The sequence below is a fragment of the Panulirus ornatus genome, chromosome 20, assembly GCF_036320965.1.
Source record: "Panulirus ornatus isolate Po-2019 chromosome 20, ASM3632096v1, whole genome shotgun sequence".
In the NCBI taxonomy this organism is placed as follows: Eukaryota; Metazoa; Arthropoda; class Malacostraca; order Decapoda; family Palinuridae; genus Panulirus; species Panulirus ornatus.
In genome coordinates this window covers 58,623,998-58,651,919 of record NC_092243.1, presented here as the reverse complement: position 1 = coordinate 58,651,919, position 27,922 = coordinate 58,623,998, and the positions used below count along the sequence as shown (strand labels likewise).

Below are 27,922 nucleotides of genomic sequence, written 5' to 3'. Positions count from 1 at the left end.
GTATTGTTATCATCATCAATGTTATTGCTATTGGTAGCATTAACATAAATAGAATTGATACTGTGAAAGTTATCATTTCCTCTCCATCCAAGTGTATACTATACATGTTTTTCGAGCAAACATCTGGATAATTCATTCCAGACCTCGTCTACGAGAGTGTACCTTACATCAGCTTTCCAGACAAGCCGCCTACCCTCACACACTATCATTCCACCGTACTTCCTGTCGTTCTCTACATCTGCCATATTCACCTAACTTATCACAGTCATTCTTTCTACATACCCCTGATACTCTAGTATCTGATGTTTTTTTTATTTTTTGTCATCATGATCTTACTAACATGTACTTTCGCTCAGATTTCCTCATTTATCACCGTGTATTCTCTTACCTTACCACTCCTCTAACATCCATCTCAGCTGCTGCGTGAAACGAAGCTCAAGGGTAAAGGGGAAGAGTGGTTTGGGAATGTTTTGGGAATAAAGTCAGGGGGTGGTGAGAGGTCAAGAGCAAAGGAAGGAGGAGCACTACTCCTGAAACAGGAGTGGTGGGACTATGTGATAAGAGTGTGAGAAAGTAAACTCTAGATTGATATGGGTAAAATTGAAAGTGGATAGTGAGAGATGGATGATTATTTGGCCCTATGCACCTGGGCATGAGAAGAAAGATCATGAGAGGCAAGTGTTTTGGGAGCAGCTGAGTGAGTGTGTTAGAAGTTTTGATGCACGAGACCGGGTTATAGTGATGGGGGATTTGAATGCAAAGGTGAGTAATGTGGCAGTTGAGGGAATAAATGGTGTACATGGGGTGTTCAGTGTTGTAAATGGAAATGGTGAAGAGCTTGTAGATTTGTGTGCTGAAAAAGGACTGGCGATTGGGAATACCTGGTTTAAAGAGAGATATACATGAGTATACGTATGTAAGTAGGAGAGATGGCCAGAGAGCGTTATTGGATTATGTGTTAATTGATAGGCACATGGAAGAGAGACTTTTGGATGTTAATGTGCTGAAAGGTGCAACTGGAGGGATGTCTGATCATTATCTTGTGGAGGCGAAGGTGAAGATTTGGAGAGGTTTTCAGAAAAGAAGAATGTTGGGGTGAAGAGAGTTGTGAGAGTAAGTGAGCTTGGGAAGGAGATTTGCATGAGGAGGTACCACGAGAGACAGAGTGCAGAATGGAAAAAGGTGCGAGCAAAGGACGTAATTGGAGTGGGGGAGGAATGGGATGTATTTAGGGAAGCTGTGGTGGCTTGCGCAAAAGATGCTTGTGGTGTGAGAAGCATGGGAGGTGGGCAGAATAGAAAGGGTAGTGGGTGGTGGGATGAAGAACTAAGATTATTAGTGAAAGAGAAAAGAGACGCATTTGGACGATTTTTGCAAGGAAATAGTGCAAATGACTGGGAGATGTATAAAAGAAAGAGGCAGGAGGTCAAGAGAAAGGTGCGAGAGGTGAAAAAGAGGGCAAATGAGAGTTGCGGTGAGAGAATATCATTAAATTATAGGGAGAATAAAAAGATGTTTTGGAAGGATGTAAACAGAAAAGCAAATGGATTTGTATATAGCATCTATAGATCTGGAGAAGGCATATGATAGAGTTGATAGAGATGCTCTGTGGAAGGTATTAAGAATATATGGTTTGGGAGGCAAGTGAAAAGTTTTTATCGAGGATGTAAGGCATGTGTACGAGTAGGAAGAGAGGAAAGTGATTGGTTCTCAGTGAATGTTGGTTTGTGGCAGGAGTGTGATGTCTCCATGGTTGTTTAATTTGTCTATGGATAGGGTTGTTAGGGAGGTGAATGCAAGAGTTTTGGAAAAAAAGGGCAAGAATGCAGTCTGTTGTGGATGAGAGAGCTTGGGAAGTGAGTCAGTTGTTGTTCGCTGATGATACAGCGCTGGTGGCTGATTCAGGTGAGAAACTGCAGAAGCTAGTGACTGAGTTTGGTAAAGTGTGTGAAAGAAGAAAGCTGAGAGTAAATGTGAATAAGAGTAAGGTTATTAGGTACAGTAGGGTTGAGGGACAAGTCAATTGGGAGGCAAGTTTGAAGAGAAAAACTGGAGGAAGTGCAAGTGATTTAGATATCTTGGAGTGGATTTGGCAGTGGATAGAACCATGGAAGAGGAAATGAATCATAGGGTGGGGGAGGGGGCAAAAGTTCTGGGAGTGTTGAAAAATGTGTGAAAGTCGAGAACGTTATCTTGGAAAGCAAAAATGGGTATGTTTGAAGGAATAGTGGTTCCAATAATGTTATATGGTTGTGAGGCGTGGGCTATAGATAAGAGTTGTGCGGAGGAGGGTGGATGTGCTGGAAATGATATGTTTGAGGACAATATGCGGTGTGAGGTGGTTTAATTGAGTAAGCAATGAAAGGGTAAGAGAGATGTGTCGTAATAAAAACAGTGTGGTTGAGAGAGCAGAAGAGGTTGTTTTGAAATGGTTTGGTCACATGGAGAGAACGAGTGAGGAAAGATTGACCAAGAGGATTTATGTGTCAGAGGTGGCGTGAACAAGGAAGAGTGGGAGACCAAATTGGAGGTGGAAAAATGGAGTGAAAAAGATTTTGAGTGATCGGGGCCTGAACATGCAGGAGGGTGAAAGGCATGCAAGGAATAGAGTGAAATGGAACGATGTGGTATACCGGGGTCGACGTGCTGTCAATGGATTGAACCAGGGTATGTGAAGCATCTGGGGTAAACCATGGAAAGTTTTTGGGGCCTGGTTGTGGAAAGGTAGCTGTGGTTTCGGTGCATTATACATGATAGCTAGAGACTTGAGTGTGAACGAATGTGGCCTTTATTGTCTTTTCCTAGTGCTACCTCGCGCACATGCGGGGGGAGGGGGTTGTCATTTTCATATGTGGCGGGGTGGCGACTGGAATGAATAAGGGCAGACAGTATGAATTATGTACATGTGTATATATGTATGTCTGTGTGTGTATATATATGTATACGTTGAGATGTATAGGTAGGTATATGTGCGTGTGTGGATATGTATGTATATACATGTGTATGTGGGTGGGTTGGGCGATTCTTTTGTCTGTTTCCTTGCGGTACCTCGCAAACGCGGGAAACAGCGACAAAGTATAATATAGAAAAAATGAATATATATATATATATATATATATATATATATATATATATATATATATATATATATATAGATATATATATATATATATAACAATGGAAGTAAGGGGAGTGGGGGAGGAATGGGATGTATTTAGGGAATCAGTGATGGATTTCGCAAAAGATGCTTGTGGCATGAGAAGAGTGGGAGGTGGGTTGATTAGAAAGGGTAGTGAGTGGTGGGATGAAGAAGTAAGATTATTAGTGAAAGAGAAGAGAGAGGCATTTGTACGATTTTTGCAGGGAAAAAATGCAATTGAGTGGGAGATGTATAAAAGAAAGAGACAGGAGGTCAAGAGAAAGGTGCAAGAGGTGAAAAAGAGGGCAAATGAGAGTTGGGGTGAGAGAGTATCATTAAATTTTTGGAAGAATAAAAAGATGTTCTGGAGGGAGGTAAATAAAGTGCGTAAGACAAGGGAGCAAATGGGAACTTCAGTGAAGGGCGCAAATGGGGAGGTGATAACAAGTAGTGGTGATGTGAGAAGGAGATGGAGTGAGTATTTTGAAGGTTTGTTGAATGCGTTTGATGATAGAGTGGCAGATATAGGGTGTTTTGGTCGAAGTGGTGTGCAAAGTGAGAGGGTTAGGGAAAATTATTTGGTAAACAGAGAAGAGGTAGTAAAAGCTTTGTGGAAGATGAAAGCCGGCAAGGCAGTAGGTTTGGATGGTATTGCAGTGGAATTTATTAAAAAAGGGGGTGACTGTATTATTGACTGGTTGGTAAGGTTATTTAATGTCTGTATGACTCATGGTGAGGTGCCTGAGGATTGGCGGAACGTGTGCATAGTGCCATTGTACAAAGGCAAAGGGGATAAGAGTGAGTGCTCAAATTACAGAGGTATAAGTTTGTTGAGTATTCCTGGTAAATTATATGAGAGGGTATTGATTGAGAGGGTGAAGGCATGTACAGAGCATCAGATTGGGGAAGAGCACTGTGGTTTCAGAAGTAGTAGAGGATGTGTGGATCAGGTGTTTGCTTTGAAGAATGTATGTGAGAAATACTTAGAAAAGCAAATGGATTTGTATGTAGCATTTATGGATCTGGAGAAGGCATATGATAGAGTTGATAGAGATGGCTCTGTGGAAGGTATTAAGAATATGTGGTGTGGGAGGCAAGTTGTTAGAAGCAGTGAAAAGTTTTTATCGAGGATGTATGGCATGTGTACGTGTAGGAAGAGAGGAAATGATTGGTTCTCAGTGAATGTAGGTTTGCGGCAGGGGTGTGTGATGTCTCCATGGTTGTTTAATTTGTATATGGATGGGGTTGTTAGGGAGGTAAATGCAAGAGTTTTGGAAAGAGGGGCAAGTATGAAGTCTGTTGGGGATGAGAGAGCTTGGGAAGTGAGTCAGTTGTTGTTCGCTGATGATACAGCTCTGGTGGCTGATTCATGTGAGAAACTGCAGAAGCTGGTGACTGAGTTTGGTAAAGTGTGTGAAAGAAGAAAGTTAAGAGTAAATGTGAATAAGAGCAAGGTTATTAGGTACAGTAGGGTTGAGGGTCATGCCAATTGGGAGGTAAGTTTGAATGGAGCAAAACTGGAGGAAGTAAAGTGTTTTAGATATATGGGAGTGGATCTGGCAGCGGATGGAACCATGGAAGCGGAAGTGGATCATAGGGTGGGGGAGGGGGCGAAAATCCTGGGAGCCTTGAAGAATGTGTGGAAGTCGAGAACATTATCTCGGAAAGCAAAAATGGGTATGTTTGAAGGAATAGTGGTTCCAACAATGTTGTATGGTTGCGAGGCGTGGGCTATGGATAGAGTTATGCGCAGGAGGATGGATGTGCTAGAAATGAGATGTTTGAGGACAAAAAAAATGTATGGTGTGAGGTGGTTTGATCGAGTAAGTAACGTAAGGGTAAGAGAGATGTGTGGAAATAAAAAGAGAGTGGTTGAGAGAGCAGAAGAGGGTGTTTTGAAGTGGTTTGGGCACATGGAGAGAATGAGTGAGGAAAGATTGACCAAGAGGATATATGTGTCGGAGGTGGAGGGAACGAGGAGAAGTGGGAGACCAAATTGGAGGTGGAAAGATGGAGTGAAAAAGATTTTGTGTGATCGGTGCCTGAACATGCAGGAGGGTAAGGAATAGAGTGAATTGGATCGATGTGGTATACTGGGGTTGACGTGCTGTCAGTGGATTGAATCAGGGCATGTGAAGCGTCTGGGGTAAACCATGGAAAGCTGTGTAGGTATGTATATTTGCGTGTGTGGACGTATGTATATACATGTGTATGGGGGTGGGTTGGGCCATTTCTTTCGTCTGTTTCGTTGCGCTACCTCGCATACGCAGGAGACAGCGATAAAGCAAAAAAAATATATATATATATATATATATATATATACATATATATATATATATATATATATATATATATATATATATATATATATATATATAAGGCTCAGACTAGGGTGTCAAAATGTGTGTGGCTGTAACCAAGATGTGAAAAAAGGAGAGAGAGGTAGTATGTTTGAGGAAAGGAACATGGATGTTTTGGCTCTGAGTGAAACGAAGCTCAAGGGTAAAGGGGAAGAGTGGTTTGGGAATGTCTTGGGAGTAAAGTCAGGGGTTAGTGAGAGGACAAGAGCAAGGGAAGGAGTAGCAGTACTCCTGAAAAAGGAGTTGTGGGAGTATGTGATAGAATGTAAGAAAGTAAATTCTCGATTAATATGGGTAAAACTGAAAGTTGATGGAGAGAGATGGGTGATTATTGGTGCATATGCACCTGGGCATGAGAAAAAAGATCATGAGGCAAGTGTATTGGGAGCAGCTGAATGAGTGTGTTAGTGGTTTTGATGCACGAGACCGGGTTAGAGTGATGGGTGATTTGAATGCAAAGGTGAGTAATGTGGCAGTTGAGGGAATAATTGGTATACATGGGGTGTTCAGTGTTGTAAATGGAAATGGTGAAGAGCTTGTAGATTTATGTGCTAAAAAGGACTGGTGATTGGAAATACCTGGTTTAAAAAGCGAGATATACATAAGTATACGTATGTAAGTAGGAGAGATGGCCAGAGAGCGTTATTGGATTACGTGTTAATTGACAGGCGCGCGAAAGAGAGACCTTTGGATGTTAATGTGCTGAGAGGTGCAAATGGAGGGATGTCTGATCATTATCTTGTGGAGGATAAGGCGAAGATTTGTATGGGTTTTCAGAAAAGAAGAGTGAATGTTGGGGTTAAGAGGGTGGTGAGAGCAAGTGAGCTTGGGAAGGAGACTTGTGTGAGGAAGTACCAGGAGAGACTGAGTACAGAATGGAAAAAGGTGAGAACAATGGAAGTAAGGGGAGTGGGGGAGGAATGGGATGTATTTAGGGAATCAGTGATGGATTGTGCAAAAGATGCTTGTGGCATGAGAAGAGTGGGAGGTGGGTTGATTAGAAAGGGTAGTGAGTGGTGGGATGAAGAAGTAAGATTATTAGTGAAAGAGAAGAGAGAGGCATTTGGACGATTTTTGCAGGGAAAAAATGCAATTGAGTGGGAGATGTATAAAAGAAAGAGGCAGGAGGTCAAGAAAAAGGTGCAAGTGGTGAAAAAGAGGGCAAATGAGAGTTGGGGTGAGAGCGTATCATTAAATTTTTGGGAGAATAAAAAGATGTTCTGGAAGGAGGTAAATAAAGTGCGTAAGACAAGGGAGCAAATGGGAACTTCAGTGAAGGGCGCAAATGGGGAGGTGATAACAAGTAGTGGTGATGTGAGAAGGAGATGGAGTGAGTATTTTGAAGGTTTGTTGAATGTGTTTGATGATAGAGTGGCAGATATAGGGTGTTTTGGTCGAGGTGGTGTGCAAAGTGAGAGGGTTAGGGAAAATGATTTGGTAAACAGAGAAGAGGTAGTAAAAGCTTTGCGGAAGATGAAAGCCAGCAAGGCAGTAGGTTTGGATGGTATTGCAGTGGAATTTATTAAAAAAGGGGGTGACTGTATTATTGCCTGGTTGGTAAGGTTATTTAATGTATGTATGACTCATGGTGAGGTGCCTGAGGATTGGTGGAATGCATGCATAGTGCCATTGTACAAAGGCAAAGGGGATAAGAGTGAGTGCTCAAATTACAGAGGTATAAGTTTGTTGAGTATTCCTGGTAAATTATATGGGAGGGTATTGATTGAGAGGGTGAAGGCATGTACAGAGCATCAGATTGAGGAAGAGCAGTGTGGTTTCAGAAGTGGTAGAGGATGTGTGGATCAGGTGTTTGCTTTGAAGAATGTATGTGAGAAATACTTAGAAAAGCAAATGGATTTGTATGTAGCATTTATGGATCTGGAGAAGGCACATGATAGAGTTGATAGAGATGCTCTGTGGAAGGTATTAAGAATATATGGTGTGGGAGGCAAGTTGTTAGAAGCAGTGAAAAGTTTTTATCGAGGATGTAAGGCATGTGTACGTGTAGGAAGAGAGGAAAGTGATTGGTTCTCAGTGAATGTAGGTTTGCGGCAGGGGTGTGTGATGTCTCCATGGTTGTTTAATTTGTTTATGGATGGGGTTGTTAGGGAGGTGAATGCAAGAGTTTTGGAAAGAGGGGCAAGTATGAAGTCTGTTGGGGATGAGAGAGCTTGGGAAGTGAGTCAGTTGTTGTTCGCTGATGATACAGCGCTGGTGGCTGATTCATGTGAGGAACTGCACAAGCTGGTGACTGAGTTTGGTAAAGTGTGTGAAAGAAGAAAGTTAAGAGTAAATGTGAATAAGAGCAAGGTTATTAGGTACAGTAGGGTTAAGGGTCAAGTCAGTTGGGAGGTAAGTTTGAATGGAGAAAAACTGGAGGAAGTAAAGTGTTTTAGATATATGGGAGTGGATCGGGCAGCGGATGGAACCATGGAAGCGGAAGTGGATCATAGGGTGGGGGAGGGGGCGAAAATTCTGGGGGCCTTGAAGAATGCGTGGAAGTCGAGAACATTATCTCGGTAAGCAAAAATGGGTATGTTTGAAGGAATAGTGGTTCCAACAATGTTGTATGGTTGCGAGGCGTGGGCTATGGATAGAGTTGTGCGCAGGAGGATGGATGTGCTGGAAATGAGATGTTTGAGGACAATGTGTGGTGTGAGGTGGTTTGATCGAGTGAGTAACGTAAGGGTAAGAGAGATGTGTGGAAATAAAAAGAGTGTGGTTGAGAGAACAGAAGAGGGTGTTTTGAAATGGTTTGGGCACATGGAGAGAATGATTGAGTAAAGATTGACCAAGAGGATATATGTGTCGGAGGTGGAAGGAACGAGGAGAAGTGGGAGACTAAAGTGGAGGTGGAAAGATGGAGTGAAAAAGATTTTGTGTGATCGGGGCCTGAACATGCAGGAGGGTGAAAGGAGGGCAAGGAATAGAGTGAATTGGATCGATGTGGTATACCGCGGTTGACGTACTGTCAGTGGATTGAATCAGGGCATGTGAAGCGTCTGGGGTAAACCATGGAAAGCTGTGTAGGTATGTATATTTGCGTGTATGGATGTATGTATATACATGTGTATGGGGGGGGGTTGGGCCATTTCTTTCATCTGTTTCCTTGTGCTACCTCGCAAATGCGGGAGACTGCGACAAAGCAAAAAAAAAATATATATATATATATATATATATATATATTGGAAAGGACCACAATTTTGCGCAATATCAAGATATTCCTATGAGTCCACGGGGAAAAAGAAACACGATAGGTTCATAAGTGCACTTTTGTGTAATAATCACATAATCAGGGGAGACAAGAGAGAAATATAAGTCAGTTGATATACATTGAAGAGACGATGCTAGGACGCCATTTGGTAAACATGCGATTGTTTACCATGTTTACCAAATGGCATCCTAGCTTCGTCTCTCCGATGTATATCAACTGACTTATATTTCTCTCTTGTGTCTCCCCTGATGATGTGATTATTACAAGAAAGTGCACTTGGGAACTAAACGTGTTTCATTTTCACCGTGGACTCATAGGAATATATATATATATATATATATATATATATATATATATATATATATATATATATATATAAATATATATATAAATATATATATATATATATATATATATATATATATATATATATATATATAAATATATATTCCTATGAGTCCACGGTGAAAATGAAACACGTTTAGTTCCCAAGTGCACTTTCTTGTAATAATCACATCATCAGGGGAGACACAAGAGAGAAATATAAGTCAGTTGATATACATCGGAGAGACGAAGCTAGGATGCCATTTGGTAAACATGGTAAACAATCGCATGTTTACCAAATGGCGTCCTAGCATCGTCTCTTCAATGTATATCAACGGACTCATAGGAATATATATTTATATATATATATATATATATACATATATATATATATATATATATATATATATATATATATATATATATATATATATATATATATATTATCCCTGGGGATAGGGGATTAAGAATACTTCCCACGTATTCCCTGCGTGTCGTAGAAGGCGACTAAAAGGGGAGGGAGCGGGGGGCTGGAAATCCTCCCCTCTCGTATTTTTTTAATTTTCCAAAAGAAGGAACAGAGGGGGCCAGGTGAGGATATTCCAAAAAAGGCCCAGTCCTCTGTTCTTAACGCTACCTCGCTAACGCAGGAAATGGCGAATAGTTTAAAAGAAAAGAAAATATATATATATATATATATATATATATATATATATATATATATATATATATATTGGAAAGGACCACAATTTTGCGCAATATCAAGATATTCCTATGAGTCCACGGGGAAAAAGAAACACGATAGGTTCATAAGTGCACTTTTGTGTAATAATCACATAATCAGGGGAGACAAGAGAGAAATATAAGTCAGTTGATATACATTGAAGAGACGATGCTAGGACGCCATTTGGTAAACATGCGATTGTTTACCATGTTTACCAAATGGCATCCTAGCTTCGTCTCTCCGATGTATATATATATATATATATATATATATATATATATATATATATATATATATATATATATATATATATATCTTTTCTTTTTCTTTCTTTCAAACTATTCGTCATTTCCCGCATTAGCAAGGTAGCGTTAAGAACAGAGGACTGGGCCTCTGAGGGAATATCCTCACCTGGCCCCCTTTTCTGTTCCTTCTTTTGGAAAATTAAAAAAAAAAACAAGAGGGGAGGATTTCCAGCCCCCCGCTCCCTCCCCTTTTAGTCGCCTTCTTCAACACACAGGGAATACGTGGGAAGTATTCTTTCTCCCCTATCCTCAGGGATATATATATATATATATATATATATATATATATATATATATATATATATATATATTTTTTTTTTTTTTTTTTTTTTTTATACTTTGTCGCTGTCTCCCGCGTTTGCGAGGTAGCGCAAGGAAACAGACGAAAGAAATGGCCCAACCCCCCCCATACACATGTATATACATACGTCCACACACGTAAATATACATACCTACACAGCTTTCCATGGTTTACCCCAGACGCTTCACATGCCTTGATTCAATCCACTGACAGCACGTCAACCCCGGTATACCACATCGCTCCAATTCACTCTATTCCTTGCCCTCCTTTCACCCTCCTGCATGTTCAGGCCCCGATCACACAAAATCTTTTTCACTCCATCTTTCCACCTCCAATTTGGTCTCCCTCTTCTCCTTGCTCCCTCCACCTCCGACACATATATCCTCTTGGTCAATCTTTCCTCACTCATCCTCTCCATGTGCCCAAACCACTTCAAAACACCCTCTTCTGCTCTCTCAACCACGCTCTTTTTATTTCCACACATCTCTCTTACCCTTACGTTACTCACTCGATCAAACCACCTCACACCACACATTGTCCTCAAACATCTCATTTCCAGCACATCCATCCTCCTGCGCACAACTCTATCCATAGCCCACGCCTCGCAACCATACAGCATTGTTGGAACCACTATTCCTTCAAACATACCCATTTTTGTTTTCCGAGATAATGTTCTCGACTTCCACACATTCTTCAAGGCCCCCAGAATTTTCGCCCCCTCCCCCACCCTATGATCCACTTCCGCTTCCATGGTTCCATCCGCTGCCAGATCCACTCCCAGATATCTAAAACACTTCACTTCCTCCAGTTTTTCTCCATTCAAACTCACCTCCCAATTGACTTGACCCTCAACCCTACTGTACCTAATAACCTTGCTCTTATTCACATTTACTCTTAACTTTCTTCTTCCACACACTTTACCAAACTCAGTCACCAGCTTCTGCAGTTTCTCACATGAATCAGCCACCAGCGCTGTATCATCAGCGAACAACAACTGACTCACTTCCCAAGCTCTCTCATCCCCAACAGACTTCATACTTGCCCCTCTTTCCAAAACTCTTGCATTTACCTCCCTAACAACCCCATCCATAAACAAATTAAACAACCATGGAGACATCACACACCCCTGCCGCAAACCTACATTCACTGAGAACCAATCACTTTCCTCTCTTCCTACACGTACACATGCCTTACATCCTCGATAAAAACTTTTCACTGCTTCTAACAACTTGCCTCCCACACCATATATTCTTAATACCTTCCACAGAGCATCTCTATCAACTCTATCATATGCCTTCTCCAGATCCATAAATGCTACATACAAATCCATTTGCTTTTCTAAGTATTTCTCACATACATTCTTCAAAGCAAACACCTGATCCACACATCCTCTACCACTTCTGAAACCACACTGCTCTTCCCCAATCTGATGCTCTGTACATGCCTTCACCCTCTCAATCAATACCCTCCCATATAATTTACCAGGAATACTCAACAAACTTATACCTCATTAATTTGAGCATTCACTCTTATCCCCTTTGCCTTTGTACAATGGCACTATGCACGCATTCCGCCAATCCTCAGGCACCTCACCATGAGTTATACATACATTAAATAACCTTACCAACCAGTCAACAATACAGTCACCCCCTTTTTTAATATATATATATACATATATATATATATATATATATATATATATATATATATATATATATATATATATATATATATATAAATATTTATTTTTATTTTATTTTGCTTTGTCGCTGTCTCCCGCGTTAGTGAGGTAGCGCAAGGAAACAGACGAGAGAATGGCCCAACCCACCCACATACACATGTATATACATACACGTCCACACACGCAAATATACATACCTATACATCTCAACGTATACATATATATACACACACAGACATATACATATATACACATGTACATAATTCATACTGCCTGCCTTTATTCATTCCCATCGCCACCTCACCACACATGAAATAACAACCCCTTCCCCCCTCATGTGTGCGAGGTAGTGCTAGGAAAAGACAACAAAGGCCACAATCGTTCACACTCAGTCTCTAGCTGTCATGTAATAATGCACCGAAACCACAGCTCCCTTTCCACATCCAGGCCCCACAGAACTTTCCATGGTTTACCCCAGACACTTCACATGCCCTGGTTCAATCAATTGACAGCACGTCAATTATATTTCAATTATATCTGACTTGCGGGTAACTTTTGCCAATATCATAATCAATCACCAAAAACAAAGCTTCTAACTTTCCGTCAGTTTCATTATATGTAGGTATAATGAACTATTTACAGCATTTACTGGTGAATATACATGTTGAATTAACTTAGTGACAAACGCATCGTCAACGTTCTTCAGATTTAAAAATTTGACCTGTAAATCAAATTTTTTGTAAATGCCCTTCATCCTGCAGAGAAATATTTTTGTTGCGGGTAACTTTTGCCAGTATCATAATCAATCATTAAAAACAAAGCTTCTAACTTTCCGTCAGTTTTGTTATATGTAGGTATAATGAACTATTTACAACATTTACCCGTGAATATACATGTTAAATTAATTTTGTGACAAACGCATCGTCAACGTTCTTCAGATTTAATAATTTTGACCTTTAAATCACATTCTTCATAAATGTCCTTCAACCAGTAGAGAAACATTTCTGGCTCTACATATGTTACAGTATAATGCTTCCATATCAACTCTTCTGGCAGCCTTTTCCTGATTAACAAATCCTGACCACTCATAAACAAACTAATCCTATTCCAACAAACACCATCATAGAGAAAGTCTGATATACGAGCCTCATCCTTACACGAACCCTCTCTTTTTAGCCCCTCTATCCCTACCTGCTCTTTACCAACATGCTAATATCTAGGTCTTTGTTCTTACATGGTTAATTTGAATTTAATTCTTAAAGTTTGGGATTTCCAGACGAATCTCATAGCATTTTGGTATAGCTTCTTCATCTCTTGTTCTAACGGTGCAGATTCCTTGTGCATCACCATACTTAACCCTTGATGTCACCATCTCCCCTACTTACTTCTGAAACCTTGAAATGTGCATCACCATACTTAACCCTTGATGTTACCATCTCTCCTACTCACTTCTGAAACCTAGAATTGTGCATCACCATACTTAACCCTTGCTGTCTCCATCTCCCCTACTCACTTGCTGAAACCTAAAAATGAGCATCATAATGCTGAACCCTTGCTGTCACCATCTCCCCTAGTCACTTCTGGAACCTAGAAATATGCATCATCATACTCACCCTTACTCTCACCATTTTCCCTACTTACATCTGAAACCTTGAAATGTGCATCACCATACTGAACCCTTGATGTCACCATCTCTCCTGCTCACTTCTGAAACCTAGAAGTGTGCATCACCATACTTAACCCTTGCTGTCACCATCTCTCCTACTCACTTGCTGAAACCTAGAAATGTGCATCACCATACTTAACCCTTGCTGTCTCCTGTCTTCTACTCACTTCTGAAGCCCAAGTGTGCCTTGCCACACCAGTTGGACTAGAATACCCTTTCCTATTCTCACTCAATAACTTTACTGTCCATATTCCACTAGGCACTCGGCCTGGTCAGTACCCCTCCAATATTGTTAAAAAAAAAAAAGCACAGCAGAGTCCCAGATGATATGTCAACCGAACTCAGTTTTCCCTCTCCCTTGCCTGTATGGTAAAAAGTTATCTTACATCCAGACATTCGACACACCACCATCTCCTCTCCATCACAAATGCCATCCAAGCTTGGAAAATGTGGCTATTTCTCATTACTTTTCATGACTCTATAAGGATTCAGAACTAAACTTTGTCCTTTTATGCCCTGATTATATTTGTATATCCTTTTTTACCACTTGATCTCCAAGCTGATATTTGAAATCAGCTTTGTCTTATTCTGTAACAACAAGACTCTTCTGAAGTCCTGCTGCTGTTTTGGAAATAGCTTCTGTTCCTTGACAATGTCATGTGAAGCGATGGTCATTCATGAGCAATTTTTGGCCTTCCTCAATAAGAATTTAATACTGTTTTACATAAGTAAAATCATGAGATTACTTCAGTTGGTCAGGTTACTTTAGTTGGTAGAATACTTCAGTTGGTCAGTTTACTTCACTTGATCAGGTTACTTCAGTTGATAAGATTATTTCAATTGATCAGATTACTTCAATTGGCCATGTTACTTCAGTTGGTCAGATCACTGTCAGATCATCTGTTTTCTTCAGTTGGTCAGATTACTTGATCAGCTTACTTCAACTGGTCAGTTGATTTCAGTTGGTCAGGTTACTTCAGTTAGACAGTTAACTTCAGTTGGTCAGCTTTCTTCAGTTGATTAGACTAAATACAATCAGATTCTTTCAGTTGATCAGACTAAATACAATCAGATTCTTTCAGTTGATCGGACTAAATACAATCAGATTCTTTCAGTTGATCAGATTAAATTGGTTAGGTCACCTCAACTAATCAGAACACTTCAGTTGGTCAAGTTATTTCAGATGGTCAGATCACTTCAGTTGGTCAGATTTCTTCAGATGGTCAGGTTCCTTGTGTTAATCAGTTTACCTCAGTTGGCCAGATTACTTGTTTATCAGGTTACTTCAGCTAGTCAGCTTACTTCAGCTGATCAGATTAATTCAGATGGTCAGGTTATTTCAATTGGACAGTTTACTTCAGTTGTTCAGCTTTCTTCAATTGATCAGCTTACTTCAGCTGGTCAGATTTCTTCAGTTGGAGAGGTTACTTCAAATGATCAGATTAATCAGTTGGTCAGGTTACTACAGTTGGGTCAGATGAATTCAGTTGCTTAGATTTCAGTTGTAACAAATCAGTAATTAATCCCTGGTCAGTACTTGGATTAATGGATCTGATATTTGACTGTATAACATCATTGTTCATCACCTTAGTCATAAACTATCCCCTGGAAACAAGTAATTTCAGTCTTTTCAAAGCTATCTGTGCCATATCACCGTTAAAGCTGGAGTGAACCCACTTGTTGGCCCTGACCATGGCTGTGGTCATTGAGCCAACAAGCAAGATTCTCTTAAAGGATGAACTATTTTATCATGGGATTCTTGAAAAGTTTCTGAGATACTTCAGATAACTTCATCTCCGTCTTTCCCTCATTCTGGGCTCAGTGGTGGCAAATTAGTTTAGCTTTTTCCTTAAGTTCAGCCATGTTCCTGTGAAGCACTAGGCTGCTTGGTCTTATATCAAGGAACTTTATTTTTCAGTCTGTTTCCTACAAAATATCCTCACATACATAAGGTTAAAAAAAATTTCATTTGTATGCAGCCATATAAGCAGACCAGTGAAAGTTGTAGTTATAGCCTTACCTGCCACTGTTGTATCACAGTTTAGGCAGCATTCACTTTGAGCCCGCAACACTTGCCCAAACACATCGAAGGAGCAAAATGACTTGACACAGAGGATTCTCAGCCCACCCCTTTTTGCTCTAGTTTCTGAAAAGCAAAACTGTACAGCAAGAACTTCATTTTGATTTCAGATCATTTAGAGAAAACTTTTCAATATGGTATTACCGCATTCTTTGGAGTCAGAAATTACAGAAGATGCATTGTACCCAGGTGACAGGTTATCTTTTTTTATTTACAAAATTAAGTCTTACTATTATCTTAAAACTTAGAAGCTAGAGAACAGAAGTTCTACTGAAAAGAAAAAGGATCACAAATAACTTATTGTAGCTTTAAATTCCAACATATACAAGATGTAATGTCTTTCAGGTGGTCACTGTGCTAAAAGGAATGATGGTGGTTGGTGGTACAGAGGCTATCGTGGATGTTACCAGGCCCACCCAACTGGTCGGTATCAGCATAACCCTGGTGATCCTCCTAAAACATCAGTCAACTCCCGTAACTTTGAACTAGGACCTGTTCTGGTGTGGCAAAACTGGCGTGGAGAGAGTTACTACCCGAAGACATTGTTTCTCATGTTCCGGCCAGCACTGAATTAAGAGGATCCCATGTAACAATGATGGTGTACTTGCTTCCTGATTACAATCACTGCTGAGGGCATTTTATTATGGATTCCTTACCTGGAATTCAGAGGGATTTGTATTTTGATCACAGTACATGTTCATGAGGAACAGTGTAACTGGGTTCCTCTCCCAGTAAGACTGGCAAGTTCAAGTATTCATATGTGTTAGTTTTAATTTGAGGGGTGAATTTTTTGAATAACTTGCTCGAGTTATTTTGGGTCATTATGAACTTCCTGAAGCTTTACTGTAATGTAAGATGAATCATGGTTGTGTACTTCATTACATCAGTAACGATGATATTTTCCAAGGCAAATAGGTCATAGAGACGGGAATAAGGGTAAGCTCATATATATATGGATAATTATTTTCTTAGTGTACCAGAGATGGATATTTTTAATGCATTTCACAGTTCAAAGGTAATGGCATTTCACTGGAACAGAAGAGAAGCACATTGGAACACATTTTCTTACATCAAGTATTATCTTGAATGCCCTTTTGTTTTAAGAGGTGGTAGATCACCTGTTAAGGTACTTCTGCTACATGTTGTGTGCCAGTGCAAATTTAGAGTTCTTCACTTTGCCAATAAGTTAATTAAAAGAAAACTTTTGTTCTCTTTAAATCATCAAAGACAAGTTTTCATAAAATGGACATGACAAGAGATGGGGATAAAGAGAGGTAAAACCCTACCTTCTGTTTAACAGAGAACACTCATCTTCCTTAATGTGAGGAGGTAACTCAGCATGAAAAATCAAACCTAAATGGATTTCTTACAAGAAAAGAAATAAGTAACAAAAGTCCTCTCTCAACAAGACCTTTTTCTTATCCATTAAGGCCCATTGTCATGTCTCTGTACTGCCGTGTATCTGTTGTGGTAGGATTATTGTAGTTATTAGCTTACTTAGGACCTTCTCAGTATCCTTGAACTAGCCTCCCAAGCTCAGATTTTGACATCCACCTTTCCCTCTTTGATATCAAATTCACATACTTTACAGTATTACTTCTGCTGCTTTAGTTCTGTAGAAAAAATGAATAATTCATCTTTTTAAGTATAGTTCTGCAGTCAGCATAAACAGAAAGTAATCAAGATGCCCAAGTCTCTTCTCACATGTGGTCATTATTCTAACTTAAAAATCTTTACCTAGCTCCACTGTCAATCCTTACGACTTTGTTACTCAATTCTGAAAGTCAATGGGTGTGATTTTAGCCAGTGAACCAAATTCAAGGCTGTGGACTTCATTATGTGACCAACTGAATCTTTAAGACATAACTTCTCAAGTTCACTTTAGACTCTTTCTACATAAAGTTTGTCTTTCTACTCTCAATACATAAAAATGTGAAGACTGAAATCAGCAGCTACTGGATGAGAAGTATATTTTCATCAAATTAAATTGCACTTGCCTGCAAAAAGTACATTAAAAACGTCCTTTTAACTTTCACTAACACACTGGATAAGACTGAAAAATAACTGAGCCCACAATAGGGCAATAGTAAACTTCTTTGCTAATCCTTACTGTATCTCTTTTCCTAACTTTTTTAACTGGGAGGAAATCTGATGGTTAACTTTTTGACAGTTTCAACTTAAATTTGATGACAGTTTATAACTTAGCAGACAGACGCACCTGCCCTCTGTTTAGTTTTCATAATCTCTGTTTTGTAACTGCTATTTAAGTGTAATTGGTACTGCAGTCTTTGACTATCATAACATTTCCTACATAATAATTGATAAACTGATAACAGAATCCTAACCATAAACAATGATTATATTCTTCAAGTACAATATAATCTGTAGCAATTAATGCACTAAACACTGAGACCATAGGGAGGTTGAGACTGTAAGTAGAAATATTTATCAAAATATTAATTTCTTAATCTCACGACTTTTAACTCACATGGAAGATTCAGTTAGTGCATGCATATTAGGAAATACATAATAATCCTACAGGTAGTTGATTTAGTAATTAATCTTGTGTCAACCTTCTAATTATTAGAATACTGCCACAAATGCAGTTCATTTTAGCACTTGAGTTTTCAGAAGATGTGGATAATTTGCTTGTGGACGAGTCTTCCTTTTGATCACTACTCACTGGCATCCTTATTTCTTGGAGGATTATTTATTTTGCTTTTTAGATATACCCATGCTCCTGTTCAGCAAAATACCTCCTGTAAATCATTATAATTTTTTCAACTGACAATACAGTGATTGGTGACAAATATGAAGCCTGTCTCCACATCAAACTATCAACTCAATGTCAGTAATGGGTTACACAATGACACAAATGTACTTGGTTCTACTTTAAAATGATCAGCTGCAAGTATGTTATCAAATAAAGTGATATTTGCTATACTTATGAAACTTGAGGTGGACATTAATAACCCATTATTAAAAAATATCTCATTACATTTACAATTATTGTAGTCATTAAATTCATTACAGTGTATAACCATCGCTACATCTTTTGTCTTAAGAACCTTTTTCATAATAGATATCTAGTAATACTGAAGATATCAGTGCTCTGTATTTTCATAGATATGGAACAACTCTGTCTCTTATGAAAACATCAAAAAGACTAAAAATTGGATCAAATACCTGTACAATGCATCCATGAAGGAGCAAACAGCAGAAGCCAAACATGTGTGCCAAAAATTAATTCATAACTGTATGACTTACTGTAGGCCTTAAATTGTAGTCCTGTCTTGTGAATAAACTTTATACTTAAAAATATACACACAATCTTTTTCTTTTTACAAATGTCTCCTATTACCATACAATACCACTACTGTATTCCTTATTGAGGAATCATTAATTCAGGCACCTATATATGGCATTATTCTATATGGCACTGTAGAAAGTCATAACAGAAGTTATAAAGAGTATCATTGACTTTCTAATTGATTTTGTTTAATTTTTATGAAAATGCAGTATGAAGAAAAGCATATACATCAAATAAAACCATTACTGCTGATTAAGCAGATGAAAGTGCCTGCTTAACTCCCAGCCCAAAAGTTGAGTAATGCCATACAACTTTTCAAATTTACCTTTCTTGTTTCTTCATTATAGGAGTACAATAAATCAAAAGGTACAACATGACAGAAGTGATAAAGTGATTTTTTTTGAGTGCTTAATCCAGTAAATGATTATGTGCTGTATAATGTATGGTACGCCTCTAGCTGTTGCCTGTGAGTGTACTATACACACATTGGAACATTTAAAAATCCCAAATGTGGTTATATACTGAAGTTATGAGTAAGAAAACAACTAACACAACTCAGACAATGTTCTTACATCCTCTGCAAAAATTCTGTGAACCCAGCTGGTCACCAACCATCAAAAGGCAATAGAGGATTGTAAACCATTTTTTCACAGCCTAATAAACAAATATTCACATACATGATGCACAAATATGCAAATAATGAAACATATGGAGGAAGTGAAGTGTTTTAGATATCTGGGAGTGGATCTGGCAGCGGATGGAACCATGGAAGCGGAAGTGGATCATAGGGTGGGGGAGGGGGCGAAAATCCTGGGGGCCTTGAAGAATGTGTGGAAGTCGAGAACATTATCTCGGAAAGCAAAAATGGGTATGTTTGAAGGAATAGTGGTTCCAACAATGTTGTATGGTTGTGAGGCGTGGGCTATGGATAGAGTTGTGCGCAGGAGGATGGATGTGCTGGAAATGAGATGTCTGAGGACAATGTGTGGTGTGAGGTGGTTTGATCGAGTGAGTAACGTAAGGGTAAGAGAGATGTGTGGAAATAAAAAGAGCGTGGTTGAGAGAGCAGAAGAGGGTGTTTTGAAGTGGTTTGGGCACATGGAGAGAATGAGTGAGGAAAGATTGACCAAGAGGATATATGTGTCGGAGGTGGAGGGAACGAGGAGAAGAGGGAGACCAAATTGGAGGTGGAAAGATGGAGTGAAAAAGATTTTGTGTGATCGGGGCCTGAACATGCAGGAGGGTGAAAGGAGGGCAAGGAATAGAGTGAATTGGAGCGATGTGGTATACCGGGGTTGACGTGCTGTCAGTGGATTGAAGCAGGGCATGTGAAGCGTCTGGGGTAAACCATGGAAAGCTGTGTAGGTATGTATATTTGCGTGTGTGGACGTATGTATATACATGTGTATGGGGGTGGGTTGGGCCATTTCTTTCGTCTGTTTCCTTGCGCTACCTCGCAAACGCGGGAGACAGCGGCAAAGCAAAAAAAAAAAAAAATATGCGCAAAAGATGCTTGTGGCATGAGAAGAGTGGGAGGTGGGTTGATTAGAAAGGGTAGTGAGTGGTGGGACGAAGAAGTAAGATTATTAGAGAAAGAGAAGAGAGAGGCATTTGGACGATTTTTGCAGGGAAAAAATGCAATTGAGTGGGAGATGTATAAAAGAAAGAGACAGGAGGTCAAGAGAAAGGTGCAAGAGGTGAAAAAGAGGGCAAATGAGAGTTGGGGTGATAGAGTATCATTAAATTTTAGGGTGAATAAAAAAATGTTCTGAAAGGAGGTAAATAAAGTGCGTAAGACAAGGGAGCAAATGGAAACTTCAGTGAAGGGCACTAATGGGGAGGTGATAACAAGTAGTGGTGATGTGAGAAGGAGATGGAGTGAGTATTTTGAAGGTTTGTTGAATGTGTTTGATGATAGAGTGGCAGATATAGGGTGCCTTGGTCGAGGTGGTGTGCAAAGTGAGAGGGTGGGACGAAGAAGTAAGATTATTAGAGAAAGAGAAGAGAGAGGCATTTGGACGATTTTTGCAGGGAAAAAATGCAATTGAGTGGGAGATGTATAAAAGAAAGAGACAGGAGGTCAAGAGAAAGGTGCAAGAGGTGAAAAAGAGGGCAAATGAGAGTTGGGGTGATAGAGTATCATTAAATTTTAGGGTGAATAAAAAAATGTTCTGAAAGGAGGTAAATAAAGTGCGTAAGACAAGGGAGCAAATGGAAACTTCAGTGAAGGGCACTAATGGGGAGGTGATAACAAGTAGTGGTGATGTGAGAAGGAGATGGAGTGAGTATTTTGAAGGTTTGTTGAATGTGTTTGATGATAGAGTGGCAGATATAGGGTGCCTTGGTCGAGGTGGTGTGCAAAGTGAGAGGGTTGGGGAAAATGATTTGGTAAACAGAGAAGAGGTAGTAAAAGCTTTGCGGAAGATGAAAGCCTGCAAGGCAGCAGGTTTGGATGGTATTGCAGTGGAATTTATTAAAAAAGGGGGCGACTGTATTGTTGACTGGTTGGTAAGGTTATTTAATGTATGTATGACTCATGGTGAGGTGCCTGAAGATTGGCGGAATGTGTGCATAGTGCCATTGTACAAAGGCAAAGGGGATAAGAGTGAGTGCTCAAATTACAGAGGTATAAGTTTGTTGAGTATTCCTGGTAAATTATATGGGAGGGTATTGATTGAGAGGGTGAAGGCATGTACAGAGCATCAGATTGGTGAAGAGCAGTGTGGTTTCAGAAGTGGTAGAGGATGTGTGGATCAGGTGTTTGCTTTGAAGAATGTATGTGAGAAATACTTAGAAAAGCAAATGGATTTGTATGTAGCATTTATGGATCTGGAGAAGGCATATGATAGAGTTGATAGAGATGCTCTGTGGAAGGTATTAAGAATACATGGTGTGGGTGGCAAGTTGTTGGAAGCAGTGAAAAGTTTTTATCGAGGATGTAAGGCATGTGTACGTGTAGGAAGAGAGGAAAGTGATTGGTTCTCTGTAAATGTAGGTTTGCGGCAGGGGTGTGTGATGTCTCCATGGTTGTTTAATTTGTTTATGGATGGGGTTGTTAGGGAGGTGAATGCAAGAGTTTTGGAAAGAGGGGCAAGAATGAAGTCTGTTGTGGATGAGAGGGCTTGGGAAGTGAGTCGGTTGTTGTTCGATGATGATACAGCGCTGGTGGCTGATTCATGTGAGAAACTGCAGAAGCTGGTGACTGAGTTTGGTAAAGTGTGTGAAAGAAGAAAGTTAAGAGTAAATGTGAATAAGAGCAAGGTTATTAGGTACAGTAGGGTTGAGGGTCAAGTCAATTGGGAGGTAAGTTTGAATGGAGAAAAACTGGAGGAAGTAAAGTGTTTTAGATATATGGGAGTGGATCGGGCAGTGGATGGAACCATGGAAGCGGAAGTGGATCATAGGGTGGGGGAGGGGGCGAAAATTCTGGGAGCCTTGAAGAATGTGTGGAAGTCGAGAACATTATCTCGGAAAGCAAAAATGGGTATGTTTGAAGGAATAGTGGTTCCAACAATGTTGTATGGTTGCGAGGCGTGGGCTATGGATAGAGTTGTGCGCAGGAGGATGGATGTGCTGGAAATGAGATGTTTGAGGACAATGTGTGGTGTGAGGTGGTTTGATCGAGTAAGTAACATAAGGGTAAGAGAGATGTGTGGAAATAAAAAGAGCGTGGTTGAGAGAGCAGAAGAGGGTGTTTTGAAATGGTTTGGGCACATGGAGAGAATGAGTGAGGAAAGATTGACCAAGGGGACATATGTGTCGGAGGTGGAGGGAACAAGGAGAAGAGAGAGACCAAATTGGAGGTGGAAAGATGGAGTGAAAAAGATTTTGTGTGATCAGGGCCTGAACATGCAGGAGGGTGAAAGGAGGGCAAGGAATAGAGTGAATTGGAGCGATGTGGTATACCGGGGTTGACGTGCTGTCAGTGGATTGAAGCAGGGCATGTGAAGCGTCTGGGGTAAACCATGGAAAGCTGTGTAGGTATGTATATTTGCGTGTGTGGACGTATGTATATACATGTGTATGGGGGTGGGTTGGGCCATTTCTTTCGTCTGTTTCCTTGCGCTACCTCGCAAACGCGGGAGACAGCGACAAAGTATAAAAAAAAATAAAAAATAAAAATATATATATATATTTATGGATCTGGAGAAGGCATATGATAGAGTTGATAGAGATGCTCTGTGGAAGGTATTAAGAATATATGGTGTGGGAGGAAAGTTGTTAGAAGCAGTGAAAAGTTTTTATCGAGGATGTAAGGCATGTGTACGTGTAGGAAGAGAGGAAAGTGATTGGTTCTCAGTGAATGTAGGTTTGCGGCAGGGGTGTGTGATGTCTCCATGGTTGTTTAATTTGTTTATGGATGGGGTTGTTAGGGAGGTAAATGCAAGAGTTTTGGAAAGAGGGGCAAGTATGAAGTCTGTTGGGGATGAGAGAGCTTGGGAAGTGAGTCAGTTGTTGTTCGCTGATGATACAGCGCTGGTGGCTGATTCATGTGAGAAACTGCAGAAGCTGGTGACTGAGTTTGGTAAAGTGTGGGAAAGAAGAAAGTTAAGAGTAAATGTGAATAAGAGCAAGGTTATTAGGTACAGTAGGGTTGAGGGTCAAGTCAATTGGGAGGTAAGTTTGAATGGAGAAAAACTGGAGGAAGTGAAGTGTTTTAGATATATGGGAGTGGATCGGGCAGTGGATGGAACCATGGAAGCGGAAGTGGATCATAGGGTGGGGGAGGGGGCGAAAATTCTGGGAGCCTTGAAGAATGTGTGGAAGTCGAGAACATTATCTCGGAAAGCAAAAATGGGTATGTTTGAAGGAATAGTGGTTCCAACAATGTTGTATGGTTGCGAGGCGTGGGCTATGGATAGAGTTGTGCGCAGGAGGATGGATGTGCTGGAAATGAGATGTTTGAGGACAATGTGTGGTGTGAGGTGGTTTGATCGAGTAAGTAACGAAAGGGTAAGAGAGGATGTGTGGATCAGGTGTTTGCTTTGAAGAATGTATGTGAGAAAATACTTAGAAAAGCAAATGGATTTGTATGTAGCATTTATGGATCTGGAGAAGGCATATGATAGAGTTGATAGAGATGCTCTGTGGAAGGTATTAAGAATACATGGTGTGGGTGGCAAGTTGTTGGAAGCAGTGAAAAGTTTTTATCGAGGATGTAAGGCATGTGTACGTGTAGGAAGAGAGGAAAGTGATTGGTTCTCTGTAAATGTAGGTTTGCGGCAGGGGTGTGTGATGTCTCCATGGTTGTTTAATTTGTTTATGGATGGGGTTGTTAGGGAGGTAAATGCAAGAGTTTTGGAAAGAGGGGCAAGAATGAAGTCTGTTGTGGATGAGAGAGCTTGGGAAGTGAGTCAGTTGTTGTTCGCTGATGATACAGCGCTGGTGGCTGATTCATGTGAGAAACTGCAGAAGCTGGTGACTGAGTTTGGTAAAGTGTGTGAAAGAAGAAAGTTAAGAGTAAATGTGAATAAGAGCAAGGTTATTAGGTACAGTAGGGTTGAGGGTCAAGTCAATTGGGAGGTAAGTTTGAATGGAGAAAAACTGGAGGAAGTAAAGTGTTTTAGATATATGGGAGTGGATCGGGCAGTGGATGGAACCATGGAAGCGGAAGTGGATCATAGGGTGGGGGAGGGGGCGAAAATTCTGGGAGCCTTGAAGAATGTGTGGAAGTCGAGAACATTATCTCGGAAAGCAAAAATGGGTATGTTTGAAGGAATAGTGGTTCCAACAATGTTGTATGGTTGCGAGGCCTGGGCTATGGATAGAGTTGTGCGCAGGAGGATGGATGTGCTCGAAATGAGATGTTTGAGGACAATGTGTGGTGTGAGGTGGTTTGATCGAGTAAGTAACGTAAGGGTAAGAGAGATGTGTGGAAATAAAAAGAGCGTGGTTGAGAGAGCAGAAGAGGGTGTTTTGAAATGGTTTGGGCACATGGAGAGAATGAGTGAGGAAAGATTGACCAAGGGGACATATGTGTCGGAGGTGGAGGGAACAAGGAGAAGAGAGAGACCAAATTGGAGGTGGAAAGATGGAGTGAAAAAGATTTTGTGTGATCAGGGCCTGAACATGCAGGAGGGTGAAAGGAGGGCAAGGAATAGAGTGAATTGGAGCGATGTGGTATACCGGGGTTGACATGCTGTCAGTGGATTGAATCAAGGCATGTGAAGCATCTGGGGTAAACCATGGAAAGCTGTGTAGGTATGTATATTCGCGTGTGGGGACGTATGTATATACATGTGTATGGGGGTGGGTTGGGCCATTTCTTTCGTCTGTTTCCTTGCGCTACCTTGCAAACGCGGGAGACAGCGGCAAAAAAAAAAAAAAAAAAAAAAAAAAAAAAAAAAAATATATATATATATATATATATATATATATATATATATATATATATATATATATATATATATATATATATCTATATATATATACAAATGTACATAATCATACTTGCTTGCCTTCATCTATTCCTGACGCTACCCTTCCCCACAGGAAATAGCATCACTATCCCCTGCACCTTTTCCTTTGAATAAAGGAACGATAATAGCTTTTTCTTCTCTTTCACAGTACTTCTAATATCTTCTGTCCACCATGCATTGCACTTTTTTCCCATATCTCACTACCTTGTATCCAAATACTGATTCTACATCCTTTAATACTATTTCTCTAAACATTTTAAACACCTCATTCACACATGACTACATTTCTACGTTCACTGCACTTCCATCTAAGCTTTCAGTTACCTTCCTTTTTTCTGATTCATCTTCTTGCCCGCCAACACTTTTACCTCTCCATTCTTCCTTACAATGTAATTCCACTTCTTCCTGATCCTCATCCCCACAACAACTGCAAAATGGTCAGAGTTTCCAAAGAATCCTCTTATGACTCTAGCATCTAGCACAGCCTTTCTCAATCTTTCATCCACTGCTACATAATCAATCAAAGCCTTTTGCTCTTCTTTTCCATCACTCCTCATCCATGTACATCTGTTTATCATCTTGTGCTCACAAAAGGTGTTTGCAAGGAATAAACCCCTCTCAGCACAAATGGTCCATCTGATAACTTCCATTCCAATTTACTCCAGGCACTTCCCATTTACCAACTATCTCACCAATTTCATCACATACCACTTTAGCATTCATATCAACCAATACATTCAAGTTTCTCTCATTCTCAAAACCATTTATAAAGTCATTGAAGTTTTTCCAGAAAATCTTCATTTCATCTTTACCTCAACAATGTACTTTCACATCATCTTAACTTCTCTAATGATGAGTTAAAACCTATTTCATTTGTTTCAATGTTTTTTTTTATCTTGAAATTTTTTTTCAGTTCTTGAGAAAAATGGATTTTCTTTTACTACGAAAAACTATTTTTCAGAAGCATCTGGAAATCTATGCACCTACTTATTGGATTAATAATGTAATACTACAGTGCATTATACTGTGGTTACATCTGGTCAGATATAAAAAATATATATACAAATACTGAACAATTTTATTAAACTTTCCTTAATGAATTAGATATGTATCTTCTAACCCATAACGACTTCCTTCTGCAGTAAACAGATGAATTCGGTTCAGCAAATCATAAACTCTACAGCATCCTGAGAACATCTTGTACTAGAAAACAGGTAATTCATTTTGAGATTGAATCTGGAGAATCTTTCAAAATCAGCTCCATTCCTATTCATCATGAATAAACATGGTAAGAAAGATGAGGTTGTTCCCTTCGAACAAGAAATATGTAGCGTGGGAAAGGTCTGAAGAGAGAAAAGATCTTTGGATAACTATAGTTGCTATTAAATTTGGGGAAGCAAATATTCAAAGTAGCGGTGTCGCTCTGTTACTGAAGGAATGCAGTCAATGAAATTAATCAAGGTCTCCAGCCACTCCTTAGCATTAGACAGCTTCTTCCTCATTGGCTCTTCTTCTTTTTCTTCATCACTAGCATCTATGGTGTCTATCAAATACCCCTAAAAATATAAATGATTTCTTCTTGTGGCAAGTTCTGGTAGCCAGAGTCCCCTTCCTCCATCTTCAGGCACTCTTTTCATTTTGTCAAAATTTATCCGAGTCTCCCCAGTTCTAAAAAGAATGTTCTGGGAGTCTTCAGAGTAAAGCCTTCATAACACGTTAAAATTATTCATATGCCTATGGTAGAGGCAGCATAAACAACCAGTACTTGACTAAGAAACATATCAATAAGCATAATTAATCTTTCTAGTGCTGACTGCAATACTACAAACACAAACAACAGCTGACTGTCGCTATGCACACCATTTAAAGAGGGTGTCCTTTTCCTTTTGCCTAAGCTTGAGGGATGGTCAAAAATTTGCTCAACATCTAACCATTTCAGATTATTTGTGCACTTTACGTTTAACAATGTTCTGTTATAGCCATAACCTACCATAACAGACAGCAAATGCACCTCTTTCCAGTTATTCAGTTCTTTTAATTTGTCTTGCTGGTTTCAACCACAACATTTTCCTCTGCCTATTTAACTAGAAATCTTCTTATGATTTTGTGCCATTTCATATATATAAATGCCCACAGTAAAAAGATGAAAAAAGGCTACAAAACTGCACAAACAACTGCTTTGCATGAACACTGTTCTAGGATAGAGAAGGTAAGGTCTGATCCACACTAATCTGTAGGCCATTGGCTTAGTGGAAACATAAGACATATCAGTCAGGTCATGATAATAGTCACTTGGGCTGATTCAACTAAAAATCTGTCAAGACTGATTTAGTTTGAGGTTCCTTAGGATTCTGATTTTCATTAATCTGTTTAAAATGCATGTAACATGAAAATACAAA

General features: G+C 39.7%; 1 protein-coding gene across 1 annotated transcript in view; it reads left to right on the top strand.

Moving 5' to 3' along the window:
- LOC139756043 (uncharacterized) overlaps positions 1 to 16,369 on the top strand; it is a 370,726-nt gene extending 354,357 nt beyond the window's left edge. The window contains exon 5 of the mRNA XM_071675014.1: positions 16,140 to 16,369. Coding sequence (XP_071531115.1) covers positions 16,140 to 16,369 — 230 coding nt within the window. The remainder of the gene's footprint in view (positions 1 to 16,139) is intronic.
- Positions 16,370 to 27,922: the final 11,553 nt, after the last annotated feature.